At 37.3% G+C, this 13,686-nt stretch overlaps 1 protein-coding gene across 1 annotated transcript in view; it reads right to left on the bottom strand.

The window, feature by feature from the left end:
* Nucleotides 1–5,732: 5,732 nt before the first annotated feature.
* The window catches only part of RASGRF2 (Ras protein specific guanine nucleotide releasing factor 2), a 126,077-nt gene continuing 118,123 nt past the window's right edge, over nucleotides 5,733–13,686 (bottom strand). Inside the window, exons 20-27 of the mRNA XM_005143766.2 lie at nucleotides 12,974–13,034; nucleotides 12,354–12,457; nucleotides 11,676–11,760; nucleotides 10,861–11,058; nucleotides 8,670–8,749; nucleotides 6,792–6,909; nucleotides 6,496–6,564; nucleotides 5,733–5,825 (exon numbers count right to left, since the gene is read on the bottom strand). Of these exons, the coding sequence (XP_005143823.1) occupies nucleotides 5,733–5,825; nucleotides 6,496–6,564; nucleotides 6,792–6,909; nucleotides 8,670–8,749; nucleotides 10,861–11,058; nucleotides 11,676–11,760; nucleotides 12,354–12,457; nucleotides 12,974–13,034 (808 nt within the window). The remainder of the gene's footprint in view (nucleotides 5,826–6,495; nucleotides 6,565–6,791; nucleotides 6,910–8,669; nucleotides 8,750–10,860; nucleotides 11,059–11,675; nucleotides 11,761–12,353; nucleotides 12,458–12,973; nucleotides 13,035–13,686) is intronic.

Here is a 13,686-nt window from a genome sequence, read left to right as displayed (position 1 = left end):
ATATCTGACAGTAAGTTGCTCTCTTAGGCTATTTCAGTTTTCATGTGAAATACCAAAAATGTAAAAAGATTGCAGAAAATGTGACTGCAAGGTCACAGAGTATTGAATAGATGTTGATTTTAATATGTCACTTGTTTCATCTCCATCTTGAAAATGCTAATTCTTGTGACAAATTTAATAGACATCTTTCTATCATAAAGAACTTATCCAGTTCAACAAAGGAAAGCACTAGACAGTGACTAAAGTATATAACAGAAGCTGGAGATCTGGCTTGTAATCTTGATCTCTATTCAATTCTCCTTCAATTTGCAAGTAATTTTATCTCCCTGTGACTTGTTTTCCTGTTGCAAAAGAAGGGATATGCCATACTTACAAACCTTAAATATTTTCTGTGTTTACTTGGGTATAAAATTTGGCAGTACCATTTCTTTAAATCTAGGGCAGGACTCTAGACAAAAGAAAGGTAGGGACATTTAGACGTAAGTCTAACCCGAAGAGAGGAGATAAGGAGTTTAGGGACAATGTTCTTTATTCCCTACTTATGTATATATGTTGCCTTTTGCCTAATATATATATATATATATATATTCTATTGACATGGGAATTCCTTAAAAACCTTCTGAAATGATGTTTAACCATGTACCTTCCTATAAAGGGAATAGAGGTATGGAAGGGGAGAGGCTTTCCTCAGCTGAAGAAGAATGAGTTGTGTAGCTAGTTGAGTTTATCTGTTAAGTCTTGTTTAGATATTTGTGCTATACAATTCACAGTGGATCAGCATTTCCCGTTGTGTATGAAATAGGCTTCATTCTCTGTTCCAAGTTAAAATCAGCATTATTCCCAATGATGGCCACCACAGCTGCAATGCAGCACGAGTGAGAGAAGAATAAAATGCAGTAATTCAAACCATTCTTTTCCAGTAGAGACCCAGAATTTTCTCTGCTTTTTGTCTTTCCTGCTAATGGATTGTCCCTTCCTGTCTTGTTTCTCTAAAAGACTCAGTAATTCAGGTGTAGGTTTAATTATTCACCACTGGGAATTAAACAAATAAACAGATACCAGTAGGGACTCTTGAGGCTCAGGGGAAAGAAAAAGTTTAATTAGCATATTGGCATTAACATCGTGCCTGATATGCCTTACTAACAATACAAAGCAATAACCTCAGGTCAAAAGATAAGTTACAAGACATGCAAAAACACCTGGATTGTGCACTAAGCAACATGTTAGATATATGTACATCTATCAAATAAACATACATCTATTCTCCTAAATAACAAAACTTCAGAGACGATTTATAAAGATACAACAAAAAAACCATAGTTGAGCAGCATATTGGACACAGAGCATCCTACATGGAGACATTTGACCTTTGGAGGCAAAAACAGTAACAGGCAAATAGCTGAGAGCCAGATCCCCAAATACTTACGAAAAGCTCTCGGTGAAGCCTAAGGTATTATCAGAATGAGGTCTGGAGGATTTTGCTCTTAATGAATAACACTTATGAGTAGGTAAAAATGTTTCTGTCAGTGAGAATTTTAAATCATGTATCTAAGTTTAATGTTGCTGGTAATCGTGAAAGGATGAAAGACTGAATATTGATACAAAGAAATCAATGTAAGGATTTGTAAAACCCTTTAAACGGTGATTATGAAGGAAACTTTGGGATAATGAACATGTGCTGAAATAAAAATCAACAAGGTTAAAATTAATAAATACTTTAAATAGTTAAGTTCCTTTATATCCTACAGAACAACAATCAATATTAAGAATGAGAAAAGCAGGAGGAGGACAGATACCTCTTCTTTTACATTAAAATAAGGGTATCAGTCCCAGTATCATGTCTCACTATTAAGCTATGTATTTGTGTGTTACAGGACTAGCCATAGGAAAGGGACAGAATATATACACACTGCTGCTGCAAATTCAATGGATCATTTATGTTTTCGTCCTCACAATGCCTAATCATGGGCTCAGTCCACTAACAATACTGGTGAATTTAGTGGGGGGAGGGTAGGGATGGGGTAAAATGAAGGCTGGGGTGAAGGCAACTCTAACCCTGTATGAGTGTGTGACAAGTGCTCTCTGTCACGTGGAAGGGGACATGTCTGCGCTGCTGCACAGATTCCCAGGTAACTATGGGCTGAATCCAGGCTGCTACTTTATGCCATAAAAAATACTACAAAACTCCCTTCATACTTGGCTGGCGAGTGTGCCCACTGCTGAAACAGTGGGTGAAATATGCTATCCCCTTTGCAGCTAGCCAGCCTGTACACCCTGAGGCATTTTTGGCCAGAGAGTGATGAAGGAAGCAGCCCCTCCAACATGAGAACTGCTGTTGCATCTGACAGACACAGTAGGGCTAAGGAGCTAAGAAAGGCAAGTAGAGAGGTGCTTCAGCCCTTCTCTTTCTTATGAATCCTGAATTAGCTGGGCTTTTTCAGCTCCAATTGCAGAAAAGAAGTCTGCTCTGCTTCCACAGCGTAAAAGCTGGTGGGAAGATTCTAAAAGACAGCAAGATCCAGACAACAAAGTCCTCACTTGGAGACATCCTCCTTAAAACACCAGAAGCAAACAGTGAGTGTTCAATGTCCAGAATTTCTCTCTCTATGTATTATGTGGCTGTGGTGGAGTGGCACAGAGAAGCTGGTAGCAAGGAGCTCCACAATCCCTGTGTACTGTACAGGGAGATCACTGCACTAGCTGGGTATAGAAATGCACTGGGCAAAACTTCACATACAGCAAGTTGCTGCTGCCTACTACTGCCATAGCCCAAACACTGCAACAGTACTGTAGCAGAGGCGCTCAGGCCACTTACATGTGAAGTACCCAACCCGGCTGTGGGGTAGGCACGCTGCCCTACACTCGGTGTGCAGGACTTTGGCAGAAGAGCCACTTCCAGCTTTGGTTGGGGTTGCAACACCTGATGGGGTTGTAGGTAACAAGGTGTGTGCTTACTTTTTTGAGCAGTCACCTCCTGTATTTTAACAAATGAATTGTATCCTCAACCAGAAAGATTAATATCGGCTATCAGCAAATCAAACATTACTTTCTAATGTTTTGTGACCATACACTTTATTTATTATTAGGGCATTGTTGTTGTTGTTGTTGCTCTGAACACAAACCAAGTATGTAGTTACCCTAGTGATTCTAACCTAAATCATGCCACTGACCCAAGAGAGTAACCTTTGGCATATAAATAGTATATGCCATATAAATAGTATATGCTTTTCCAGACGGGTTGAACTACCATCTTGCCTACTGATTTTAAGATATGGATGCTCAGCACCTTTTAAAAAACCCCATGTCTAATCCTTCATCTTCTTCTCTGCCCATTTGGAACATCATAGCACAAGCACAGCACTACCCCTGCATACTGCAAGCATTAAAATGCACTGAATACTTTGAAACGCTGAAGAACCAGTACACACATAATAAAGCACAAAACAACAAACTGTGGAAAGAGTTAAGTGAAGAATTGTACCCTCTAACTGTAAGAACATCAAGGAAGTTCAGTAAAATGGGGTACAGGCAGATAAATCAGCAGTTAATAGCACACAACAGAGATGCCAGCTGGCATTGACAGTTGTTATACATTTTCTTTTTTTAACACAGAAACAATAAAACAAAGTAAAAAAATCACTTCTTGAACCACATTTCCCTCTGATTCTTCATTACTTCAAAGTGTTTTGCGAAACTACCGGATGGTAGCTGCTTTTGTACAGAAAACACACAGTAAGTTGGTTTCGTGGTCCAAATAAAACATGCTGATTTTTTTTTCTTCTCCATACCATGCACTGAGATGCAATCAGTTTCTTGTCAGTCATTAGTGAAACTAACAAGCATATTTTTGACAATACAGCCTCTGTAAATACAAATTTCCATTCATTTCTACAGCAGTCATTAGAATTACTTAAAATGTTTCTGGAATTTCCTTTTCTGTTGCTGTCTGCTGTTCTAATTGAAGAATTTTCCAGTATTTGCAATGCTTCTGTATGCAGTTATTTACAATGGGATTGTCCTTGTGGTGAATCACCCTAATGAAATTTACAGTGGCTAAGGTACATTTATAAATGCTAGCGGTTACACTCAGACAGAACAAACGGAATTTATTGTGCAGCTCTGGGCTGGGCCAGCAATACAATTAAAGTGCAAATAAAGATAAAACCCACAAGCCAGGCAGATCCGTTTTTCCTTGCCAGTGTTAAGAAGCATCATGACTGTGGTAAGAAATGTCAGATCAAATAGGCCTAGGTCACAATTTATTTTAAACACCTATCTCCCTGAGAGGATGTAAGGGAGGTATACAATGATATAGCCCTCTTTCTTCAACTGGCTGAATATCATTGGAAAAGTAAGGACACTTTTCCAGCCAATTTTTTTCATCAGTACTAGTAATTGTGTTTTACACTGTGATGCACTTTACAGCATGCATTTGAGCTCACTTTTCATGCAGCTACAACAGGCCACTTTTAATCAGGAAAATTCAGCAAGTACCAACTAGCTGTAGAAATGACATCTATCTACCTGGTATGTCACAAAAGATAGGCTTTGAAAACATTTACAAACAGCACATTTTCTTAAACGTATGCCCATATGCAAATAATTCCTAGCTCAGATTGTTTGCTGGCATTCGAAGATTGCCACCAATATGAACAATTTTAGAGCTAAGTCAGTGCCAAGTGGCTGAACAAAAAAATAGACATTTTCAAATCACTGATTCCACGTGGAATGAAACTGTCTCTCCAAGTCATAGTGTTCACAGTTGATCACTACCCATTGCCAGACCAGACATGTATTTCTCTCCACAGTGTATCCAGAAAGTGCTCTGTAGCCTGACTTGTCAAAGAAGCTGCAGGAGGTGCAGAAAAATAAAGTGCCTTTTCCAGGGCTGTGTGCAACCTGACCAACCATCCCGTCCACTGTATCCCTGGATTCCTCGAGTCTCAAATAGAGCTCCTAACCTTGCATTTCCCAGCTGAAGCTTGCAGGGTTGGCAGCTATTTACAGTCATTCAGCTAGTCCATTTGCTTTTCATGCTGTAAATACTCTCATTCTGTATTAATGAAAAAAAATATTTACAATTTATTTGTAAATCAGTCTCCTCAGAAAAGCCTGTCAGGATATTTAAAGAAGATAACATTTTATAAAGGGTAGCATTAAATGTACAGCAAGTGTTTTGAATAGCTGCATATCTGAAGATAATAGATGCTATTTTAACGTCACTCCAATAGAGCAGATGACTGTTAAGATCCTGTTTTTTCAATCAAGTTAGCACTATATGAGGACAACACTACCACAACTGCCTCAGTGAACACATAGTTAGCAATCAACCCAGACCATATCACAGCTATCTCATTTTGCTCATTTATCTTAATATACCTGAGTATATTACCACCCTTTATATATGTACCATTAACTAGTCATGTAAGATGGCTACAATTAGTACCCATTGACAGGGAAATCTCCTATTTTCCATTAAATGCATAATCCCTGCTGCAAAACATTATCTTTGCGTAGCAGCAATCCATTAATCCAGGTAGGAAGTATCTTTGTCTTCCACCTCAGTGCTCATTTTCGTTGCCTGAGAGGGAAATGCTATGAGGCTCTGTACCTCTTATTGGAAAAGAGAGCTTGTATTTTCAGTATTTCCCTTGTTGTCTTTAGGATATGACATACACAATTTTGTTCATTGTACTAAAGCTTTCTGTAGAGTCTGAGGCACAGCTGGCTCTTCAGGCAGGGAGTCTGGGTTCAATCTTCAGGGAAAGCTCATACAGGGTGTCTTCATCTATGATGAGAGTCTTGTCAAGTAAATAGTGAGTGACCTGGCATGGAGAAAATACAGATGAACAGACTCTATAACTTCCATAAAAATTTTCTGCTTTCTTTTCCCCCTTCAGGCCACTTCAAATCCTGACATCCCCCCATGTTGTCTTCTTGAGAAACAAAACATAAATCTGCACCAGCAGCATTCTAAGAATTAAGCAGAGGCTCCTAGAAATGGGCAAATCCTTAGCCAGGTTACCTAAGCCCATGTTGCTCTTCTGGAGCCTGAGGTGAAATCTCTGAAGGCACAGACTAGCTTTGGGCAAGTTTTCCTCATTCCCATAAGGGACAAGGGGAAAAGAATTGCAGGATGCACACAGCACCAGCAGATTCTGAGATTCCATGGGAATTAAGATTCCAACTATGCAGGGAGAACACATTTCCCTTTGAAAACACTGCCTCATACCCCAGAACTACAAAGGCTGCAATCCTGACAAGAGTTTCCAGAGAAGCAGAAAGTTGCTTCTATATACAGTGTCAAACAAAGAGTTTCTGCCAGGGTGACAGTATTACAACCCCAGAATACCCATCCATATTTCTGTATATCTCCCCTGTGTGCTGGAGCAGAATACATTGACTTTAGCTTTCAACAACAGCTGTATCTTACAACTAATTGTTGCTACAGCTTTGATTTTGTCAGGAGGTAACAGTGCTTAAGAAGAGCCCTACCTTCTGCTGATGCTCTATGCGGTAGGACGTCTGCTGGAACTGGCGTATTTCCCTGATAATATGAGAGATCTTTCAAAAGAATACATATATATATAAGTACAACTGCATTTTGACTTCAGCTAAGCCACCAGAAGATGGTGACAGAAGACTGGGTCAAGTAATTGCTTTCAAATAGCTGCGTGATTCCAATACACTTGTATGTTTTAGAAGTTAAATTCCCAAGTTATTATTAAACCAATAATTAACTCACAAAAATAAACACATGTTGGGAAAGAGTACAAAGAATAAAAAATTACCATTCTCATTTTTGAAAAATTGACAAGGCCTTCCTCAGTGAAGTTTGGTGTTCCTTCCTCAATAAATGCCAGGTCTGTTAGGTACATTCCAAGGTAGGGAACAGCAGGTGGGTTACAACTGTGAAACAACAAATCAACGTATTAACCTGTAGCTAAATTTGAAAGCTATAATTTTATAACTCACACAAACTCTTTATTACATAACATATTTCTGAGTAATGGGTTACATTAATTTCTAAGACATCTTCCTTGATTTCATGATTTGTATTTGCTCTGCCCATGAAAAATCGTATGTATTCTGTTCAATATCTAGTGTTAGTGGCAGACAACCTTCAGTAAAAGGTAGAACCATGATGGAGTGAGAGGAAGGACAGGTAACCTCTGGAATGAGAGAATACCCTCAAGTATATTTCAATCCTGACTGACACACAACCTCAGAAATAGATCCCACACACATGCTAAAAATGCATGTGGACATGCTTCTGAGTGGTTGATGTTCTGCAATAGTGTAAGCATCCTAGAACAGTAAGAGTATGTGTATGTATGTGTGTGTGTTGAGCATGTCCATGAACATATGGAGATGTACATATATAAAAATGTATATATATGCATATAGATACATGTCTATACATATGCACATGTATGCATATATAATGTGTATGTATCTGTATACCTCTGTATATACCATGCTGTCAAAGTCTATTCAGGCTTTCTCAACAGTGGACACACAGAACAAAGAGAAAGAAGGGTAGGAAAGATGATCTGGAAAACTAGGAATAGCAAACATAGAGAATAGGGGGGTTTATTTTATTGGAGGGATCGGAGGAATGGGATAATGATTGTTTCTTCCCTAATGCAGTAATCACAGCTCCATGTTCAATGACTCTTGTTTCAGCAGAAGTAGTGGAAAAAGGATTTCTGAAGCTCTGCCATAAGAAGAATGCAGATGGCTCTACTGTTAACTTAGGCAGACAATGCTTAGCAGTGCACTTCACTCTGGTTATTTTTAAGGTTACAAGTATTATTGTTGTACACAGCCAAACAATGTATTAACAAAGGTTTACAAAAATACCTCTTTGTTTTACTAAAAAAAAATTAAAAAGTCATTAGCTCCCCAAAAAGATATGTACATTTAAACATTAGAGTAATTATTCTAGTAGATTAATTCTTTGCTTCTCTCAAGATCATTTAAAGTAGTGGTACCACTCAATCCTGAAAAGCCTACTTTTAATTATGAAACTTGCAAAAATACAAGTTTTCTGTGTATGCCGCTGGGATAGAACCCTTGCCATGGTATATTTTGGGTACCAAAGTTACATATGGTCAAGTGCAACTGGCAAATATACTAAAGAAAATAATACCCAAGCACTACTGAATAAAAAAAAGCAGACTGTTTTCCAGAGAGCTGGGTGACTATGAAAGAGGGAATACTGTTGTGCATTGGTCTTATTGTTATGTTCCTCTTATCAGCTACTGTCCACAGTCAGAAGCAAGATAAAGGGGTGAGCAGATCTTTGATCTGACTCAGGGGTATTCCTAAATCTTAAACTTCTTATTTTGAACAAGGACTCTTTGGAACCCTGTTTTTAAATATGGTTTCACACATATTGAAAAAGTTTATCAGTGGAAGAAAAACCCCAACAGGGAACAACATTCACACAGAATAACAGTTTAATTTGCTTCAGTAATTCTCTGGAGATATTATATTTATCTACAATAATGCCAAATACAATAAAATTAGAATTTCAGAAGTTACTAGGTAAAAATATTATCTAGTATTATATTAATTATTAAAGATTAATCAAAGCCAATTACTCTTTAACATGTACTATCCACTGCTTATAACAAACCACAATTATATACTGTAGGGAAGCATACTTTTTGAGCATTTCTCTAAGGTTTTTAAATCTTCCTTCAGATGATACAGTCTTCTGAAGCTTGTCCATGAGAGCTTTTGTCTAGAAAGAAAATGGATTACAAATGTCATTGCTGTTGCACATTAATGACTGGGAATAGATTTTAGAAAAGCTGTAATTCACTTAGGATTTGACCCCATGTTCAAAAGTAATAAGATAGGTGTTATAAATTTAGCTTTGCTGTAGTTCCCAGTATATTTCTGAAAATGGAGGTTATGCAGTATTAAAGATTTTACTTTGAGTGATCCACAGAACCTGTGTCTATGTTAATATTATTAGCCTGAAAATTCAGGAAAAACACAAGTTCATAAATTAATGGTCAGCAATTCATTTTACTGTGTATACAAGAATATTAGGGACTTGATCTTACATGCTGCTGAGGATCCTCTGCTGCATTTACTGAAATTAGTGACAGTAACGGATGTTTACTGTCTTGCAGCTTGCACTAAGATGGTTTTGCCTCCAAGTTTCTGATAAAAGCCAAGTGTGTGTTTGAAACTATATTACTGTCTTCCACAAATTCCTTCCAAGGGACAGCATCAGAGCCTGGTCACTTAATAAGTGAAACAAATTTGCCTTTTCAGTCTATTTATGCTTGATATAATATACAGAATCATGAGCAATTTGTTGGTTTTCAAACTGAATTTTGAGTTAAGAGAAAGCTGTAGGCTGAAACAGATCCTACTTTTTTTTTTTCTAAGTAGCAGGCTGATGAAACAATCAGATTACATTTCCAGTGAGTACTGAAGAACTGTGCAACAACATTAATCTTTTTTTATTCTTCTTATTTGAGAATTTTAAAAATCAAACAAATTCTATACATAAAACTTTTTCAAGGTAAACCCTTCCATAACATTTTATATTGAAAGGACTTTTGATATTTTGTTAACAAAAGAAGATAGCACCAGCTATAAAATATCTGAGAAAAAGCTGACTGGAGAAGGCAGGACATTCAGAATGTATTTTAAGTAGATTTCATTGCTTGGGCTGCCTTAGTGATTTGCAAAAGTTGCAGACAGAGCAAAAACATAGAGGAGGAAATGCAAAAAAAAAAAAAAAAGCCCACCTTTTACATGTCTATTAGCCAGATCTAAAATGGGCAACTTGAAATATTCCCATTAGCTGGAGTAAACTCTGTGTCCAAATACTACCTGACTTACAAGTGACTTGCTCTGTCTTACTGACTTCTTTGCTCTGTTATTCCATCATACTAAAATATTCACTTTTTTCTGGTTTTTTTTATTTGTTTTAATAGCAACAAATTAATTCAACAAATTTATTCAAACCATTTAAAACAGAGCTAGTATTGGCCACTATTTTAGGCACCTGATCTGACTTTAGCTATAGCTAATAACCATCTACATATATGTATCTGAAAATATTTTGATTTAGTTTTCATTACTTCAGGCCCAAGTAATAATCTTAAGCACCTGCTAATTCCATTGAAATCTGTTTGTTCCCACATATATTTGATGGTTCTGGTGTCCTCAACATAAAAAGGACATGGAGCTGTTGGAACAAGTCCAGAGGAGGGCCACGAGGATAATCAGGGGACTGGAGCACCTCCCGTATGAAGACAGGCTGAGAAAGTTGGGGCTGTTCAGCCTGGAGAAGAGAAGGCTGCATGGAGACCTCATAGCAGCCTTCCAGTATCTGAAGGGGGCCTACAGGGATCCTGGGGATGGACTTTTCATTAGGAACTGTAGTGACAGGACAAGGGGTAACAGGTTAAAACTTAAACAGGGGAGGTTTAGACTGGATATAAGGAAGAAACTCTTTACTGTTAGGGTGCTGAGGCACTGGAATGGGTTGCCCAAGGAAGTTGTGAATGCTCCATCCCTGGCAGTGTTCAAGGCCAGGTTGGACGAAGCCTTGGGTGATATGGTTTAGTGTGAGATGTACCTGCACATGGCAGGGGGGTTGGAGCTAGATGATCTTAAGGTCCTTTGCAACCCTAACTGTTCTATGATTCTATGTTTCTATGAAATACAAAAGACCTTGACATAAAATACCAGGACCACTCAGTGCTTCAAGCAAGTAGAATAATGTAAAAGTATAAATATTATGAGAGGAATACTAGCTCCACACATTCTCTGAGCAACATGCTCAACAGTGAAATCCAGAAACCCTACTTGTAATCCTGTTTTTCTTACCTGTTTGGATACTTTACCCCATGTTTTCTTAAGTCTGTAGATTGCACTTCTGTTCAAGGCTGAGGTGATTTCTAACACACCATTGTAATTGTGCATACATCGACATATATCAGCTACTGCTACCCACTTTTCAATTGAGTTAGCACGGGAGCTAACATCAGCATAATTCATGATTTGGGAGGCAACAAGGTTACTCATCTGGCCAAAGAAAGAGGAAAAAAATTAGGACATTTACATATATTATCCCTTTCAACATATAAATGTTTAACCAACAACGCAGAAAAACCTAATGTATAATGGAACTAATGGCTCTTAATAGAAACAGAGGAAATGTATTGAGAACAGTGTTGTAGGGAAGTGTGGGAGAATGAAGATATGAAACGGTAAGAGATACAAAGGGGGGTATCTCCAAGCCAGCAGTAGCAAATCTGATTGGGAAGTCTCTCAGTAAAATTCACAGAAAACGGTAAATGAGCAAAGATACGGATGGGGATATAAACGGCATTCATTAAATAGAATCAGTGCTATATTTTCACACTCTGGAAAAGATTAGTTTCTTCTGTAAGCAAAAGGGCATAGTAATACCATTTAAAACACTCATTTAAATTGCCATTGAAATGCTGAATACCAGTTCTTGAAAGCAAGAATCTTTGTGTGCTTTGATTTAAAAGGTTAATCACAAAAAGACTGTAATAGTCATTACTAGATGAGAAGTTATACCACATTGTAAAAATAAAAGAGATATTTTTGTTCTAGAGGTCATAGGCAGTGTTAACAGGAGTCCTAGAAAGAAATGTATATTCAAAAGTACTTACATCATTAAAATGTTGACTAGTTTTCATAATATAGGGCGTTCTCTCATTTTTATCCATTTTCATCCAGCCCTGCCCAAGAAACTCTCTAGATATTTAGGGGAGAGAAAAAAAAAAACAAAAAAAAATGCACTTAATAAACACAGTACACCATCTCTGTCTGCAATGATAGCTTAAGTGGATTTCAAGTATACCTCATTTTATTAGACGCTAATTTCATAGCTTTAAACCAATTCCATCACTTTTCCATCACTTTTAATGCTGTCTAAAGCAGTAAATATTATAAAGAAGCTCTATTTTTTCTTTTAATCCCCTTCTGTTTCCCCCCCATTCTAATTTGCAGCACTGTAACCCTACTGAAATTGTTCTTGTCAGTGGATGTGATTATATCCATGTTAAACTGCTGTATGTAAGAATTCATCACTCCCGTATTATGTTCACCCTTCACTAGCCCAGAGCCTTAGACCAGAGGGTTGTTTTTTTTCTCAGCAAAGAACTCAGTCTTTCAAAACATGGTCAAACTATATGGACCCAGAGGCAATGACACAAACAGCCAAAAGACATTATCTGTTAAGTATGCAGATCTTTCTGCCTGCAGCATGTATCAATGTAGTGCCTAACACTGCCAGTCAGTAACTTATCCACCATACTCACTTCAGTTACTTGTAGGAGAACACTTACTCATAGGGTATGCTTCGGAAAACTATGTGATCTAAGAGAGTTATTTGCTCGGCAAGCTCCATGGCTGACAAAGTCTCAAAGCACTCTGGTTTTGGGCAATCTGACTGCAAAAATAAGGAGAATACTTAAAGACCTCATTTTGCATCAAAAGACATTTCAACACACAGGGTATTAAGAACTTCACATGAACTTTCAACATGGAGTTGTAATTAACTTCTTTGCTACAAAGAAATAAGAACTAAGAAAAAATGTTAACAACATAAGGGTAAATATTCAGACTGGAAACATAGAAAATAGACACCTACCAAGTCATGAGTATCTATATAGGTTAATTAGAGTCTGTGCATTCTACATTCATATTCACATAATCACTTTGCAAGTATCTTTTTTTTTCTGCATCATTCCATTGTTTGATTTAAATCCAAATCCTAAAGTTTCAACCTGTTCATCTATGATATTCTGAATGTCTTGAAACTGAACTATACATTTCTGATATAAAACAACAGTATTTCTGTCCCCAGCTGTAAAGTTGCAGTTGTGCTACATTTTATTGACTTAAACACACACAACATTTCTATAGGAGGATTTAATTTAATGTTTAAATTTCAAGATGAACTTACCATCTGAATGATATTCTCTATTTTTAAGTGGGTATCATCTTGGTCATCTTGTGAAAGAGTCCTGAAAAATTAAGTAGCACAACACTCTTAAGTAGAAAAGAACATAAATAGAATTGCCTATGGTTCTGAGAAAACCAAATAGGCAAGCCTGTTTATCTAAAATAAATCCTAATACTGCAGCTGAAGAGGTTGAAAAAAAAAAAAAGAATAAAAATTTGGTAACTAAAATCTCACATCTCGTTATAAGCAAAAGTAGTAGTCTTACTTTAAAGGACATTAGAGTCTTGTAAGGTAAAAAGATGGCCATAAAGGCTTAAAGCAGAATCACAGAATCACAGAATCCCAAGGACTGGAAGGGACCTCGAAAGAACATCTAGTCTAACCCCCCTGCAAGAGCAGGGAAACCTAGAGTACATCACACAGGAACTTGTCCAGATGGGCCTTGAAAACGTCCGAACTAAGAACACCATATACTATAGAATGGTCAATTACAATAGCTACAGTATGTACATGCTGATTACAGTGATAAGGTTTTTAATCTATCCCACTTTGGCTTTAGTGCAAAGAAGTTTGGTGGACAAAATAAAACTTCGTTTTCAAGCACTGGACTGGCAACGCAAAAAACACAACATGGTGAGAATAACATGTAATCAGAAGCTCTCTATTCAGAATAATCCAAAGAAAACTAAAGGTGGAGAATTACATCTCAAGCC

This window comes from Melopsittacus undulatus, chromosome Z (assembly GCF_012275295.1).
Source record: "Melopsittacus undulatus isolate bMelUnd1 chromosome Z, bMelUnd1.mat.Z, whole genome shotgun sequence".
NCBI lineage: Eukaryota > Metazoa > Chordata > Aves > Psittaciformes > Psittaculidae > Melopsittacus > Melopsittacus undulatus.
Note: the sequence above shows the minus strand (reverse complement) of the source record. Positions and strands in the feature narration are given on the sequence as shown.